Source organism: Stegodyphus dumicola, chromosome 3 (assembly GCF_044657685.1).
Source record: "Stegodyphus dumicola isolate Sdum_Otavi_A_Nest chromosome 3, ASM4465768v1".
NCBI classification, from domain to species: Eukaryota; Metazoa; Arthropoda; class Arachnida; order Araneae; family Eresidae; genus Stegodyphus; species Stegodyphus dumicola.
In genome coordinates, this window is record NC_140770.1 from 40,956,939 (window position 1) to 40,971,046 (window position 14,108).

General features: G+C 32.1%; 1 protein-coding gene across 2 annotated transcripts in view; it reads right to left on the reverse strand.

The window, feature by feature from the left end:
• The window catches only part of Traf4 (TNF receptor associated factor 4), a 491,235-nt gene extending 477,166 nt beyond the window's left edge, over positions 1-14,069 (reverse strand). Inside the window, exon 1 of one of the 2 annotated variants that reach the window (XM_085812792.1) lies at positions 13,857-14,069. In XM_085812792.1, coding sequence (XP_085668918.1) covers positions 13,857-14,002 — 146 coding nt within the window. In that variant the 5' untranslated portion in view covers positions 14,003-14,069. The remainder of the gene's footprint in view (positions 1-13,856) is intronic. The other variant, XM_085812788.1, reaches the window with a different exon arrangement.
• Between the last annotated feature and the right edge of the window lie 39 nt (positions 14,070-14,108).

The following is a 14,108-nucleotide window of genomic DNA, read 5'->3' on the forward strand; positions in this document are numbered from 1 at the left end:
CGAGAAAAACCGCTAGAAATGCGTTTTAGAATATTCTTGCTCCGTCTATGACATATCGCGAAATATTGCCAAATGGGAGATTTCGCTCCAAATATGGCAAACCTGTCTTTTCTGTCACATTCTGGTAACCCTAACCCTGCTTTGCGGGGAAGCTATCTCACCGCAATTGGATATATAGCAACAACATAATCAAAGCTGCTTTATGAAAAAATAGAATTTTCCGTTTCACAAAAGCCATCGATTCTTTAACAATAATAAATGCTTAGAACAATAAGATACGGGCAAGGGCCTAGGCATTTGTTAGTCTTTTTTAATTGAGCTACTACATCTTCATTTTTTATTTTTAATGTGTTTAAAAATATAAATGTTTGAGAACTTATTGTGAGGACTTACCAAACTTCTGACATATCCTATTCCACAGACTCCTTTTTTAAAGAAAAACTTGGATACAAAAAGGAATAACCAGTCGGAGATGGGGAAATTTATATGTCACAGTTATGCAAATTTTTATTGTATTCAGAATAAGGGCTGCGATCATTGAAGGAGAAATTTATATGACAGGATTCTGAATTATTTATTCCATCAAGAATCAGTGTAGATAAAAGAATTCGATGTTCGATAGAAATGAATGTTCTAGCATGTCTTGTATAACTGTATGCTGTCATTTTTTCTGTAGATGCTGTATCTAAATATGTCATATAAGTTTATCACAGATTAACACAAATATTATTCTTAATCATATTTATAATAAGTTGTGTATTTTTAATGAAACTTCCCTGAAAATGATTCATTTGGCCATTTAACATCTCATCTCAGAAACTATTTGATAAAAATGGCCTTTTAAAAAAAATGTAGCTAAGGCTGACACGTGTTTTAAAATATTTTAATCTGTCATCAACATTAAATCTTATAAGTAAAATATCTATGACACTATTAAGAATCATACTGTATTCAATAATAAGAACTGTAATACATTCCGGTGTTATAGTAACTTATCTTGATTATTTTCAAGTATTCTAAACCCATGTTATGGAATAGTACATTAGCCCGAAAAAAGCGGTTTCCAAATTTTTATGGTAGCGAAGCCATTTTGTTTCTTATTAGTTATACGTTCTTATACGTTTAAAAACAGTATCAAAAGGTTAGGAAAACCATAGATAATAAAAGAATATAATGCATTCACTAAAGGGGTATTTATAGCTGTGCAATGTGCATATAATTAAATTATATTTTTAAATTTTAAATTACCATAATGTCTCAATTTATTCTCAGTGTGATATTGTTAAAAGTTAGCCATACATAAAGACTCTTCCGAAGCTAAAAAAAATTGTCTTACAACAAATATTTCACTTTAGTCCTAAAAGCAACTTTAAGGTTATTTATTACAATAAATTCGATTCTTGGAAGTTAATCAATACATTCAATTAAAATACATATTTGCTCATGATCTGAAAATTTTATTATCCTTTGCACATGACAATTCAAATATTATACGTTTATAGTTGATTTAATATCATGTTCTTCGCACTTACGCCTCATAAAATTCAATTCAACAGCAAAATTACAAGATATTTACAAATAGAATATCTTTAGAATTTCCGAGAGACAGTCTCGCTGGCTGGACATAAAATTGTTTTATTCTGTAGAGTGTTGGAACTGCTCGCTTTCAGATCATCGAGTGTATTAATCAAAAATTCATGAAAGTTTTACAAAATATAAAATACAAGATGACAAATTCAAAATTCGGGCTTCCGAATGTCCATGTTTAAGGTGGAAAACAAGATTATTCAAATTTTGATGGCATTAGGTACCGCCGTTTTTTCACAATGCAAGGAAAGTATATGCATACATGTGGATTCTTCTTATTTAATTTCTTTAAAAATAAAATAGAGCAATAATATTTGGTGACAACAATTTGAAAGCTGATGTTTATAGGAGGCTTCGCAAAATCCCTTTTCGAGAATAACAGTTCAATCGGGCTAACGCCCTTTGGAGTTAAAAAAGGGGGAAAAAAGAGAGAGGGAAAAAAAAGCAGAAAACTCTTGAAAAAACCGGCTTAGATACTGCAGTATTATTTTTGTAAATATTCACGATGAAATGACTCTAAATCTATTATACATATATATTTATATGGGATTAAGTTTCCAGAAGCTTCGAGCAGATTGCAGGACTGCTTGAACGATGAAGAATGAACCAAAAGCTTCTCAAATGGGAAGTTTCATGAAATGGCTAAGCATCTTTTGCTAGAGAAGACACGAAATTCAAGCTGACGAATTTCCAAGTTCAGAATGTTATCTCAAAATTTCTGATTTTTTGTTCTACTTTTTTTTTGTTTCTTATTCTTATATTTCATTTAGTTTTTAATTTTCTGGCGCAGCCGAAGAGTGCCTGGGAAGTGCATGCGGAGTCCTTAGGACTCTGAAGAGAACAGATTGGGAACCGCTAGTCTATGCGATAACCGAGCTCTAACTTCATTATCCATAGTTTAGTTACAAAATTCTGAGGAAAAGGGGAGCCTTGGTGATGAATCTGACATCTTTGTATTTCATTACTCCTCTTTCAAAATGTATGTTGAACTTAACTATGAAAGAAAATTTTCTGTGTTACTTTAAATTAAAACCTAGAAATATTTATTACGCAACCCTTTTAAAATCTCCATAATCAGAAGTTCTCCTATAGGATTAAAAACAAACAGAAAGTCTCATTAGGGAATTTGATATCTCTTAAATTAAAATAAAATCCCAAATATTTTATCATTCATGCAGTTTTTCGAAAACGAAGCATTGAATAATAAAATAAATAATAAAAATTCTTGATAAAATGAGAGGAAAATATGAATGAATGAAATGAATTTTATAATCGATTTTAACTTTGAATAAAAGTCTAAACGTTGTAACATCTAAGAATTTTTTTAGAAATAAACATAATAATAAAGATTCAAAATAATAAAAAAAAATAATTAAACAAAAAGATAAAAATCTGAAACGTTTCAGATTTTAAATTACGTTCAAAGGGGCGTTTTTTAACATTTTGTCTGTTACCTTTATTTATTAAGTATCACGTTTTTCGCACTTAAACCATCAAATTCAGTTCAAGAGCAATATCGCAAAATAGTTTTAAATTGAGCTTATCTTTAGAATTTTCCAATACTCAGTCTCACGCGCTGGAGATAAAAATGTTTTTCTGTACAACGCTTCCCATTGCTCGCTTTGAAATCCTTGAGTTTGTAGGATTCCTCACAGTGTAATGCTGAGTTACTGTTGAACGTGAAGAATCTTAAGAACTGATAAGCAAATAATCGCTTGAGTTCGTATGACAGGAAACAACAAGATAGAAGGGTAAACTAGCCCTTTATTATTCCAACTAAAGTTTAATAAACTCCGTCTTGGAGTGTGCAATAAAGCCGACACTTTATAAGCTATTTCTACCGCTTTCCTAGAGTGCCTACGTGGTGTAGTGGTTCTGCACGCTGGGCCGGTATTCCAGAGGTCCGTGGTTCGGTTCCCGGCAAAGGCGATTGCTCATTTTTCATCTTGCCTGCTTCTAAAAAAAATCCTAATGTCTCTACAATGACGCCCGAACTAAAAGGGTCGTGGATGATGAATCTCAACACCCAAGATTTGCCCCCTAGGTCCCCTAAATCCTAGTCGCCCTTTAAAAAGGGGAGTATATAAGGTATTTCTCCCGCTTTCCTACCGTGCCTTCGTGGTGTAGTGGTTCTGCACACTGGGCCGGTATTCCAGAGGTCCGTCTTTCTATTCCCGGCGAAGGCGATTGCTCATTTTTCATCTTGCCTGCTTTCAAAAGCAATCCTAATGTCTCTACAACTTGGGCTTTGAACTTAAGAGACTAAGAATAATACTAAACTAATCTTAACTAAAAAGATATAGCTGAAGCTATCAAGATTCTAACCGAGTTGGCCCCTTAACGTTAATAGACTGCGAAGCTATTAAGGGCCTAAAGTTATAAGGTATTTCTCCCACCTTCCTAGCGTGCCTTGGTGGTGTAGTGGTCAGCACACTGAGCCGGTACTTCAGAGGTCCGTGGTTCGATTCCCGGGGAAGGCGATTGCTAATTTTTCATCTCTCCGACCTTCAAAAAATATACCTAATGTCTCTACAAGGTAAAGCCGAGCGTAATAATAGCTTACGAGAGATTAGCCTAAAAAGGCGGACGCATGCAGCCAGAATACCTGGTATCTCTCTCTCAAAACCGAAGAACTTCGCGGTTATATACCGCTCTTCCTCATTATATATTCAGACATAATTCTAAAACTTCGTTCTGCCCGGAAGTGGTAAGTTGAAGTTAAGAATCGACAGGAAAGGCATTTTAACTCTAAATTTAACTGTTAATAAAATTAACATAATTCTTACAAGTTTGTTAATCAAAAACTTGTTCAAGATTTATAAAATATGAAATCGATAATAAAACAAATTTCAAATTTCAAATTTGGGCTTCCACATGCCCATATTCGCAGTAGGATTACGTCATTCAAAATTCGATGCCTCTATGTACCGGTGTTTTATCACATTGGAAGAAATATTCATACATTTATGCAGATTTTTCATTATTTAATTTCTTCAAATATAATGCAGGACACTAACATTTGGTGGCAACAGTTTGAAAAGTGGAACGAACATTTATAGTGAACCAACGCAAAATCGCAAAACGAAAACAATAGTCCTTCAGGGACAAAGCCCCTTTGGACTAATAAGAAAATCAAACACTAACGTAAAGTTATAATAATAATGATAATTAAAGTATAATAATAAGAAATGAAAATGAAGAAAAATATAATACAGTAACAACAAACAAAAAGCATAAAAATACAAACAAAATAAGCAAATAAGTAAGAATGAAATAATAATAATAATTAAATATATTAAAGAGAGAGTAAAAAAAATTTTGACTGCAAAAATAATACAAATCGAGGAAAACAATAAAAGCAAAATATGTTAAAAGTTATGATGTAAGAGGTTATAATCATTATTTTTTGGCATAAAATTTACATCTTAGTCAAAATAAATCCACTTTTTTAGCTCCCCATTTAGTCCACGTTAATTTCTTTTGTAAAAAAATAAGGCATAATCTAAGCACATTTAGTTATGAAAGATCATCAAACAGAAAATTGAAGCTTATACAAGTTCTTTCATTCTGATGTGAGAAAATTGTTACACCCATTGCTCCGTTCGTATCGCATTGAATTGTTCCGTTCGTATGGTAAGTTAAATCGAATTCCTTATGTTTTACGTGATTTATCTCTTTTTGGTTCTGTGCTCAAATTCTTAGGGCAAAGCCCAAGATGGAAAAGTGAGGCGATGAAAAGAATAAGGCTTAAACATCCATGACTAGCGACGTTGTCGAAAATATATCCGATAATAACATGATCATGACTGACACGAAATTAAGAGTTACGAAGTTTTTGTCAAGTTCTTGTGCGAGATGATAAGATAATAAATGAAAGCTGTTCGCCGGTTCCATGTTTTTTGTATCTATTGTCTTTATGGTTATTACGCATCCGAATCTTGATGCCAAAGTTCTACGGACCAAAGTCCAGTGGGATGAAAAACTGAAGCGATAAAATTAAATAGACACATAAGACCGTTTCCTATGATAAATGTGGCAAAGCCCAGACACATTTGATGATGAATCATAATACTGCCATATCAAAAAAGGAAATTCCTGAAGGCTCCACCATTATAATTCCGAGTAGATGATACTATGATGAATAAAAACTTAGACTATTTCATGTTCTTTACATATTATGTCTTTCTGTTCGTGCAACCGACGTCTGAGATCAAAGCGGAAAACTGTGGCAAGGAAGGCAAACATGAAATAAGAAGAATCGAACCCCTACAAGTGTGGAACATTCCAAATATATATGAAGATAGGAAGATTATATTAATGTGATAGAAAAAGTGAACGTCTTGAAGATTTGCTTTTGTTTTTATGTGATATGAAATAATGAAATGAGAGAACTGCTCGAGCATTTTATGCTCTTTTTATCTTCGGTTTTTCTGCATCAAAATCCTTATCTCCAAGATGGAAAAGTGAGTAGCTGAAAGTAGTGGGGTTTCGGAGACGTCTGAATAGAACTCTTGTAACGTAGTTGGATTACAATTGACGATGGTATGATCATGCTGTCACAAATGAAGGTCATGAAATTTCTATTATCCTTTCTTGTATGTTATGATATGCTGATAAACAAAATGTGGTCGATTATCTCTTGTCTCCGTAATCTTATTTCTTTGGTTGTGAATATGTATCATAAGGCAATAGGACAGTGATGATAAGAGCGATGAGAGATAGAAAGTATTCAGAACTAAACTTCTGTGACAGAGGGCAGAACAAACACATTTGATGATGATAAGATCCTACTATCAGAAAAAAGGAAATGAAAATCACAAAGATTCGATATTTCAATTCTAGTATGATATAGTAGTATGCTGATGAATGAATCTTGTTCGATCGTTTTACGTCTTTTCATAACTTACGCCTCTATACTTTTGCATCTAAATTCTGAGAGCAAAGATATAAACCTGAAGCAAATGCCAACAATGATACATAGGCAGAGTCCGGAACAAAATGAAAAATTTTTGGTTATTGAAATAAAACATTAATATTTTAGTAAATAATTCCTTTAGTTTTATTTGTATAGACATTAATGATTTTTTAAACCTCAGCCTGATTATATGATAACATTTTCAAAACTATCAGGAGAAAGCATTTGAAGTGACTGTCAATATTTAATCTATCCATATTAGTCTTGGATAAAAACTGTTTACCGTACTGTTTCGGTATCAAGTCATTTTTGACAGGGCAGTTTTGATGTAAAGGAATTGCTACGTAATATTAGAATAATATGAAGAATAAAGGATTCCCTGATCCATTTATTTTAGTATTCATTTACTTGAAACTGCTCTCATTCGGTTCTTCATTGTCTGTAGTCTTTAGGCTTTACTTTAATTGTAATTAGCAACTTAGTTGCAATATCGTAAGCAGTTCGTATAAGTTAAACCGAATTCCTTTCACCAGTATTCAAAATAGGCATTTAATTTACATGCAATCACATAAGAGAAGTAGCTGAGAGGAAATTTATAAACAAAGGGATCTTTTGCGCTTCATATTGTTTAAAGCAATTATTAACCAGCCTTATATTTATCACCTTTGGTGACTTCATGAAACAGTTTTAGATCATTTTTCCGCACTATCTTTCGCTGGTAATGACTTACTGAATGGCTTTTGATAAATATTCTTTAATAGTTGCTGAATAAGCTAGTGTAAATATTAAAATATATTTTCAAGCTTATACATATGTTAAATAAATTTTTACCTAGAAGATAATTATATAATGAGTACAATTCCTTCATAGGTTTTTCATTTAAGATAATTACAGTATTTATTCCTTTTAAATATAAGGAGAGATTCAGATTATTATATTAAAGTTATTACTTGATAAATATAAGTCACGTATTTTGAAACGTGCTTAAGCAAAGACTTTTCTTGTGCAGGCAATGATATCATGTTTGCCATACTTGTTCAGACATTGGTCCCTGGAGGGACTTCTTTCAACTTCGAAATTCACGAATATCTGCTACAGCATTTCCCTGTTTTAACGGGGAAATAGTTTCACAATTAAGGCATGTTCTGGGTAACTAATAGTCATATAATTGAAACATTGCTACTCACTCGATCTCGAAAATGTTAAAATAGCGAACAGTTATTTATTGTAATTCTTTTCAAGCATTTTGTTTATAATGCGACCCCTAACGGAAATTTTTTAACTAATTTTTTCTTGGAAGGGGAAGGAAATTTCAGCGCATCCTTTGAATTCTCTCTCTAATAACTTTCGAATTCATCTGTGTTTTAATTACAGCTACAAAGTTCTTTGAATAGGGCAAGTTTAAATACAATCACCCTGTATTTTATTGGATTTTTTGTTGGAAAACACTGGTAGATGTTTCGCCCTAATAGTTGAAAGTAGCATACTTGCCAAGCATGATTAGAAATACTGGTGTTCCGCACCCACATTTTACATTTCTTCTGAAAATCCGCTGGAAATACGGAAAGATGGAAACTTTCCATGATTTTTTTTTTTTTTTTTTTTTTTCTTTTCCGTACCACTGTTAAATTTGATTTATTTCGATCATTTTGCTAAGCGGTTCGACCAACACGTCAAGCCCTGGAAAACCAAATTCACAGTTTCCAAGAATGTAACACTGCTTTGCGTTTATATCGATGCCGGAACGTGAAAAATCTGCAATGCCCTCGCCGGGATTAGAATTCGAGATCTCTAGATAACGCGTCAAGTATGTTTCTAGTTACCACACGAAAGCATGCAAAAAGGAGGGAGAAAATATCTCATACACTCCTCCAGGGCAACGGGGGATTAGAAGACCCAATCGTCAAATAAATCCTGGTGGTTACGAATTATCGACCCTCAACTTGTAGTTCGAGCGCCATTTGTAGAGTATTTTAGAGCTTTTGAAGAAAGGAAATTGACGTTATCCGCAATGCCCTTGTCGGGATTCGAGCTCCAAATCTCCCGATTACACCTGGAATGTGCTGACAATTACATTACGAAGACAGGAAAAGGGGGAGAAAAAGAAAGGAGGGAGAATATATCTTATACACTCTCTCCCTTTTAAAGGACAATTGGGATTAGAATATCCAGTCGTCAAATACTGGTGGTGACGAATTATCGTTCACCTCTTTTTTGGTTCAGGCGCCATTTAGAATTTTTCTATGTTACAAAACTGAAGAATGTGCAATGTCGTCGCCGGAATTCGAAGTTCGGACCTTCCAAATACGCGTCGAGCGTGGTTTCAGTTACACCATGAAGGCATGCGGAAAGCAGGTAGAAAATAATTTATTAGTTTTCCATGGTCTTAATCAAACATCTACCTCTGAAGATACCTCTTGTATTATTAAACTAAACTATATAATTAGTTGTTATTGAGCCTAACATTAATGAGAATATCAAAAATAATATTTCCATTTATACTTCTTTCAATATTTTACCGCTTTTTTCCTTAGTCATCTAGATTCTATTAAAGTAAACAAATTATTCTGTTTTTTATATCAAAATGGGAAAGATTTAAATGTAAAACTTTACCTGCTCATCTTCATTCTTATATTTTAATACTGCAATAACTATGTACTATTCAATAACATACATTACTAATAAACAGGTATTAAATTAGATTAACGTAAATAATTGCAGTTTCTAATCTCTCTGAATAAGTGGCCCACCAGCGGCCGAGCGGTAAAGTTGCTGAACACTGGTAGTTCGGTCCGAGGTTCGAATCTCGCGAACGGGCTGGCTGCATGAGCGTTTTCGTGGTTGTCCCCATGTGTAATGTGTATACGAGCCAGTTTCCCTTTGAAAGTCCTCCACGAAGGCATCCGTCCCCTTAGGCAGATAGCCCTTCCGTGCTTTGCCGTAATCTCAATAAACCAAACCAAACCTCTCTAAATAAGAAACTTTGGCAGTGAAATAGTGATGTTGCCACTAAATGACAGCCCAAGGTAGAGGGAAAAGAGTATAACGGAAAGTAACATTACATACATTTCACTTAAATTCTTCAGCTTAAGTTTTTATTTCATAACTTCTTTAATTTTCGGAATGTCACACAGATTTGGATGGCACTAGGAATTTTCTTTTTTATATTATAAATGACATTCTAAGATATAATCCTAGAATTTGTACTGAGATAAAATATATAACTTTTGCTGCGCGAATATAGAATAAAATAATTGTTACAATTATTCCTGTATTATTTTAATCGTTGGTTTATGGAATTAAATACTCATTGAAATTAATTTTAACTACAATATTTTATTTATAAAGAGAATAATTTGGAATTAATGAATCCGAATTTTTGACCAGCAAGCCGGCTTCTTGGTTTTAAAAACATAACTTACTGTTCGAACTTATGTTTCTGTTAAGTTTCACCCTGCCCATCAGTAGCCGAGCGAAAAAATGGGATACCAGTTAGTTTAGAATTACTTAATCAAAATCTGCGAGAGTGTAATAATATGAAAAGGGTAGAATCGAATATATATATACAAGAAACATAACAGTTTGTGGTTAACTCCAAGCATGTGCCTAACTATTTTTCGTATTTCATTCGCTGTAATAACGAAAAAAAAGTAGAGAGTTCAGTTTTCTAATTTAGGATTGAGTATTATTGAGTATTATTCAGTATTTTCTAATTAAGTATTATCGTGGCAATACTGAAAATAATTAATATTATTTTTCATTAATATCTGCATGCATTCAGATGTATGTAATTCGATAAATGTCTGCATGTTTGATGAAAATGGTCAATAATTATAAAATTCTGTCTTAAATTTTTATCTTATTTTTTATAATTTCTGTTCGTTCCATGTTGTTCAACTTTACGAAGAAAATACAACTAGAAGAAATTGCATGCTGGCTTGAAACTTTAAGTTTAACAATTTGTTAGAATTCTAATTGCGTTGCTTCGATATACTTAGATAACCCAATGCTTAGTTTTATCTACTGGCAAATTCCAAATAACTTTCACATCAAATTAGACTAAACCTGAATAAATATCTGAAAGATTTCAGATTTTAATGGTAGCCCAAAAGGGTTTGTTAAGGTTTTTTACGCTCTCAATGAGATCGCAGTTTACACTCGCTTACACGCACTTCTACTAACCCCCGTTTTTTTCTTTCTAACTTTATTATTAAGCATCGTTTGCTCCACACATGCGCGGCATACAGTTCAATAGCAAAATCACAAAATATTTAAAAATAGCCTCTTTAGAATTTCCAATAGAGTGTTAGAGGTTTGTTTACATATTTTTATATTTGCCATGTTATTTCTTTTAAATCTAGCCACATGCGCGTCCAGCTGCCTTAAATAGTTATAATAAAAAGAAAACGTATGTAATGATTACAATGAGTGCAAATAGTATCTTTTCATAAAAATACTGAATATCTCTAATTATACAATTTCGTGAATTTAATGCACCTTTATTTAAATTAATCACATTAAAAAGTAGAACAAAATATTCTCAAGATCTGTTTTTATTCCTTTTAAAGCATTTAGCTTAATAATCTTCCAGATTAAATTTGAAAGTATCTTAGCTTTTATTGAATGGCAGCATGATGGCGCACAGGAGATAAAAGCATTTTATTTCCGGACGCAACAACACGCTTCTTTCATAAAGCCGAGTTTGTCAGTTAAAATTGAACGACAAATATCTTACATTTTTCCGAATGGAAACAGTCTCGCGTTATGGAGATAAAAATGTTTTATTTCGAACAGTGATGCCACTGCTCGCTTTCAAATCGTTGAGTTTGTTAATCAAAAATTCAGTAGAGTTTTACAAAGTCTGAAATAAAAATAATAAAACAAATTTGAAATTCAAAATTCAGGCTTCGAGGTGCACATATTCGGGTGGGGGACTACGTTACTGAAAATTTGATGACTTCATAGGTTCCATAGTTTTTTCACAGCACACAAGCATACTTGCAGATTCTTCATTACTTAATTTCTTAAAAAATAATACATGGTTATAGTATTTGGTAGTAACAATTTGAAAATTGATACACTATTTACAGAGAGCAAATGCAAAATCCCCTTCCGAGATAGCTTCTTTTGGGCTATTAGTCTATCACATATCAAGAAAAGTTTTAAAACATTTTTGGAATTCAAATATGAAATAAAATATTTCATAAATAAGAAACCTAGCATTAAAATTCAATTAAATTTTACTATTCCCTAAATATCTCAGTTATTATAACTCAAAAATACATTTTGTTATATGAGTAATTTCAGAAATTAAAGAAATAATTTTTTTTAAATCTCGCTTGTCGCACAAAATAATTATTTCATTAAAATAGTTTTACTTTTATTAATTCTTAACTTTGTTCTCTTATCGAAAATCTATTTGCCAAGGTAACGAATTAGCCGATAATGATTTACACTGTAGAGTTAAACCAGCCTACGTACTATGTACAGCAGAAATATCCAAACTTTTTTGTACCTTAAGAACCATTCTAGAATATCGGTTGTGTAGCGGGCACATTCATTCCTTCAAGGTAAATTTATAGGTTAGAATAAGGTTTGAAGATAAATTTATAGATTAATAATATATATATATATATAATATGAAAAAAATTATTCCAAAAATCTAATTTTAAGGTATAAAAATTACTGATTGCTTTCTTATGTAAAGTAAATAATTACTAAATAGTACGTTTAAAATTATAATTTTAAACGCATAATTTTTTTAAATTATAAGACGAATAATTTTTTAACAAATACGCTTTTTAAAGCAATCTAATTAATTATTAACAATAACAGAAAATTTATTTAGCATTTTATGAAAACTTAATTTTTATCCCTGCTGCCACAGCAGCTGGCACTCGTAAAATCGTAGGGTAGGGGATCGGATCTACAGCATTTCTTACTGCCAATAAGTGTTAAACTCTACTGTGTATAGTTAGATGTAAATGCTAAATTATCAAAACTTTAAAAAAAATTAAGTTCAAATAATATTATAGAAATAATTCGTTGCTTATTTTAGAAATTACTCTTAAGACATTAAATTCTGTTAAAAACTTTAATTTTACACAGGTAAAATTATGAGTAATGACTTTTAATACTTTAACACTAAATCTTACAAAATATTATATAGGATTGGTCTCTGGTTTTAGATAATAGATTTTTACATGTTAATCTGGATACACGGTATTCAACTTTGCGGAGTTGTACTAATTTTACAAATTAATATAATATAAATTTTTGTATTTGTAATATCTTTCCCCTCAGGAGTGTGTAATTTTCGATTGCGAAAACGTATTTGTAAGTGTCCGATAAAGTCGACATACACGTCATCACAAATGCTTCGAATATCGTATTATGAATGAGGTGGAAACTGGAAATTTAAAGAATTCTAATAAGCAGTATTAAAGTATGGAGATTATAAAAGCAGCTCACAAATTTAAACTGCTATGAAGCCATCAAAAATTTTAACATAAAACCTGTTTGTTAATTTTAAGGAAAGAGCAAACACAGTAGTTTACAAATGTTATAAAAGCTATATATTAAATATTATATTAAATATGGAATTAAATTATGCAACAGAATGTTTTAAGCTGTGCGCGCAAGGTGGAAACATGACGTGAACGCTTAAAACATTTTGTCACAAAGCAGATTAAATTATAAAATATATTGTGGCAACACAAACTTTCTGGTTACTAGTTCCCAAAGCAGCTATTTTATACAGTCAGCTGTAAAACGTTGGAAGTAATTGCTTTTAAAATAAATAAAATATCCCAACTCATGCAACAATCCCATATTCGAAGATCTTAAGGGTTTTAAAGTGTATAAGTCTATTTATTTGGCTATCATACGGCATTTGTATTATGACAGCTACCAAAACCAACTATTTGGCAATACTTTATTATTTTTAAGTTTCCTTTTTACTATCTTGTACGAAGTAAAAAGGAAGTATTTTAAATGAAGAAAGAATTTTAAAATCTAGCTTATTAATAATTTAAAGTTTTAAGAACTTTTAGAAAAATTTTGATTCGTTTTACATTGATCTCGGATAGTTCAAATTGTTTATTAAACTGCCCATAATTGCTTATTTTAATTAATCTAAATTACATAAATAGCAGCGCATGGAAAAGATTTCAGAAGAGTTTCCATTTTACTTAATTTTATCATCTTCCATGCATTTAGTGTAGTTATAAGCCCAAATTTTGCAATCACACAATCTATTTATGGGATGTCATTGCCTCATAATGCTTTTAACAAGTACCTGAAATTTTGTTTTTTAAACAATCCATGCCAAGTCCCAGAACTGGAATGTTCTCACCTGAGGTAATCCTGAAGACAAGAATCGCAGAACTTGTGATAACAAGTCGATATCTGCACCGGATCCCTCATTGGTAAGCGACAGATGGGGCAGAAAAAATCCGGCCTGTTGGTCTCAGTCCGGAATCTGCAGCAATATCCCGGCATGTTAGCATCGCTCTCTGCTCCCGAAACACGTAATTTCGGGCCGCGCGTTTTCCGTTTAAGAAGCTCCTTTCCGTTATCGGGGGAAAAAGAAGCATTTTTCAGGAGT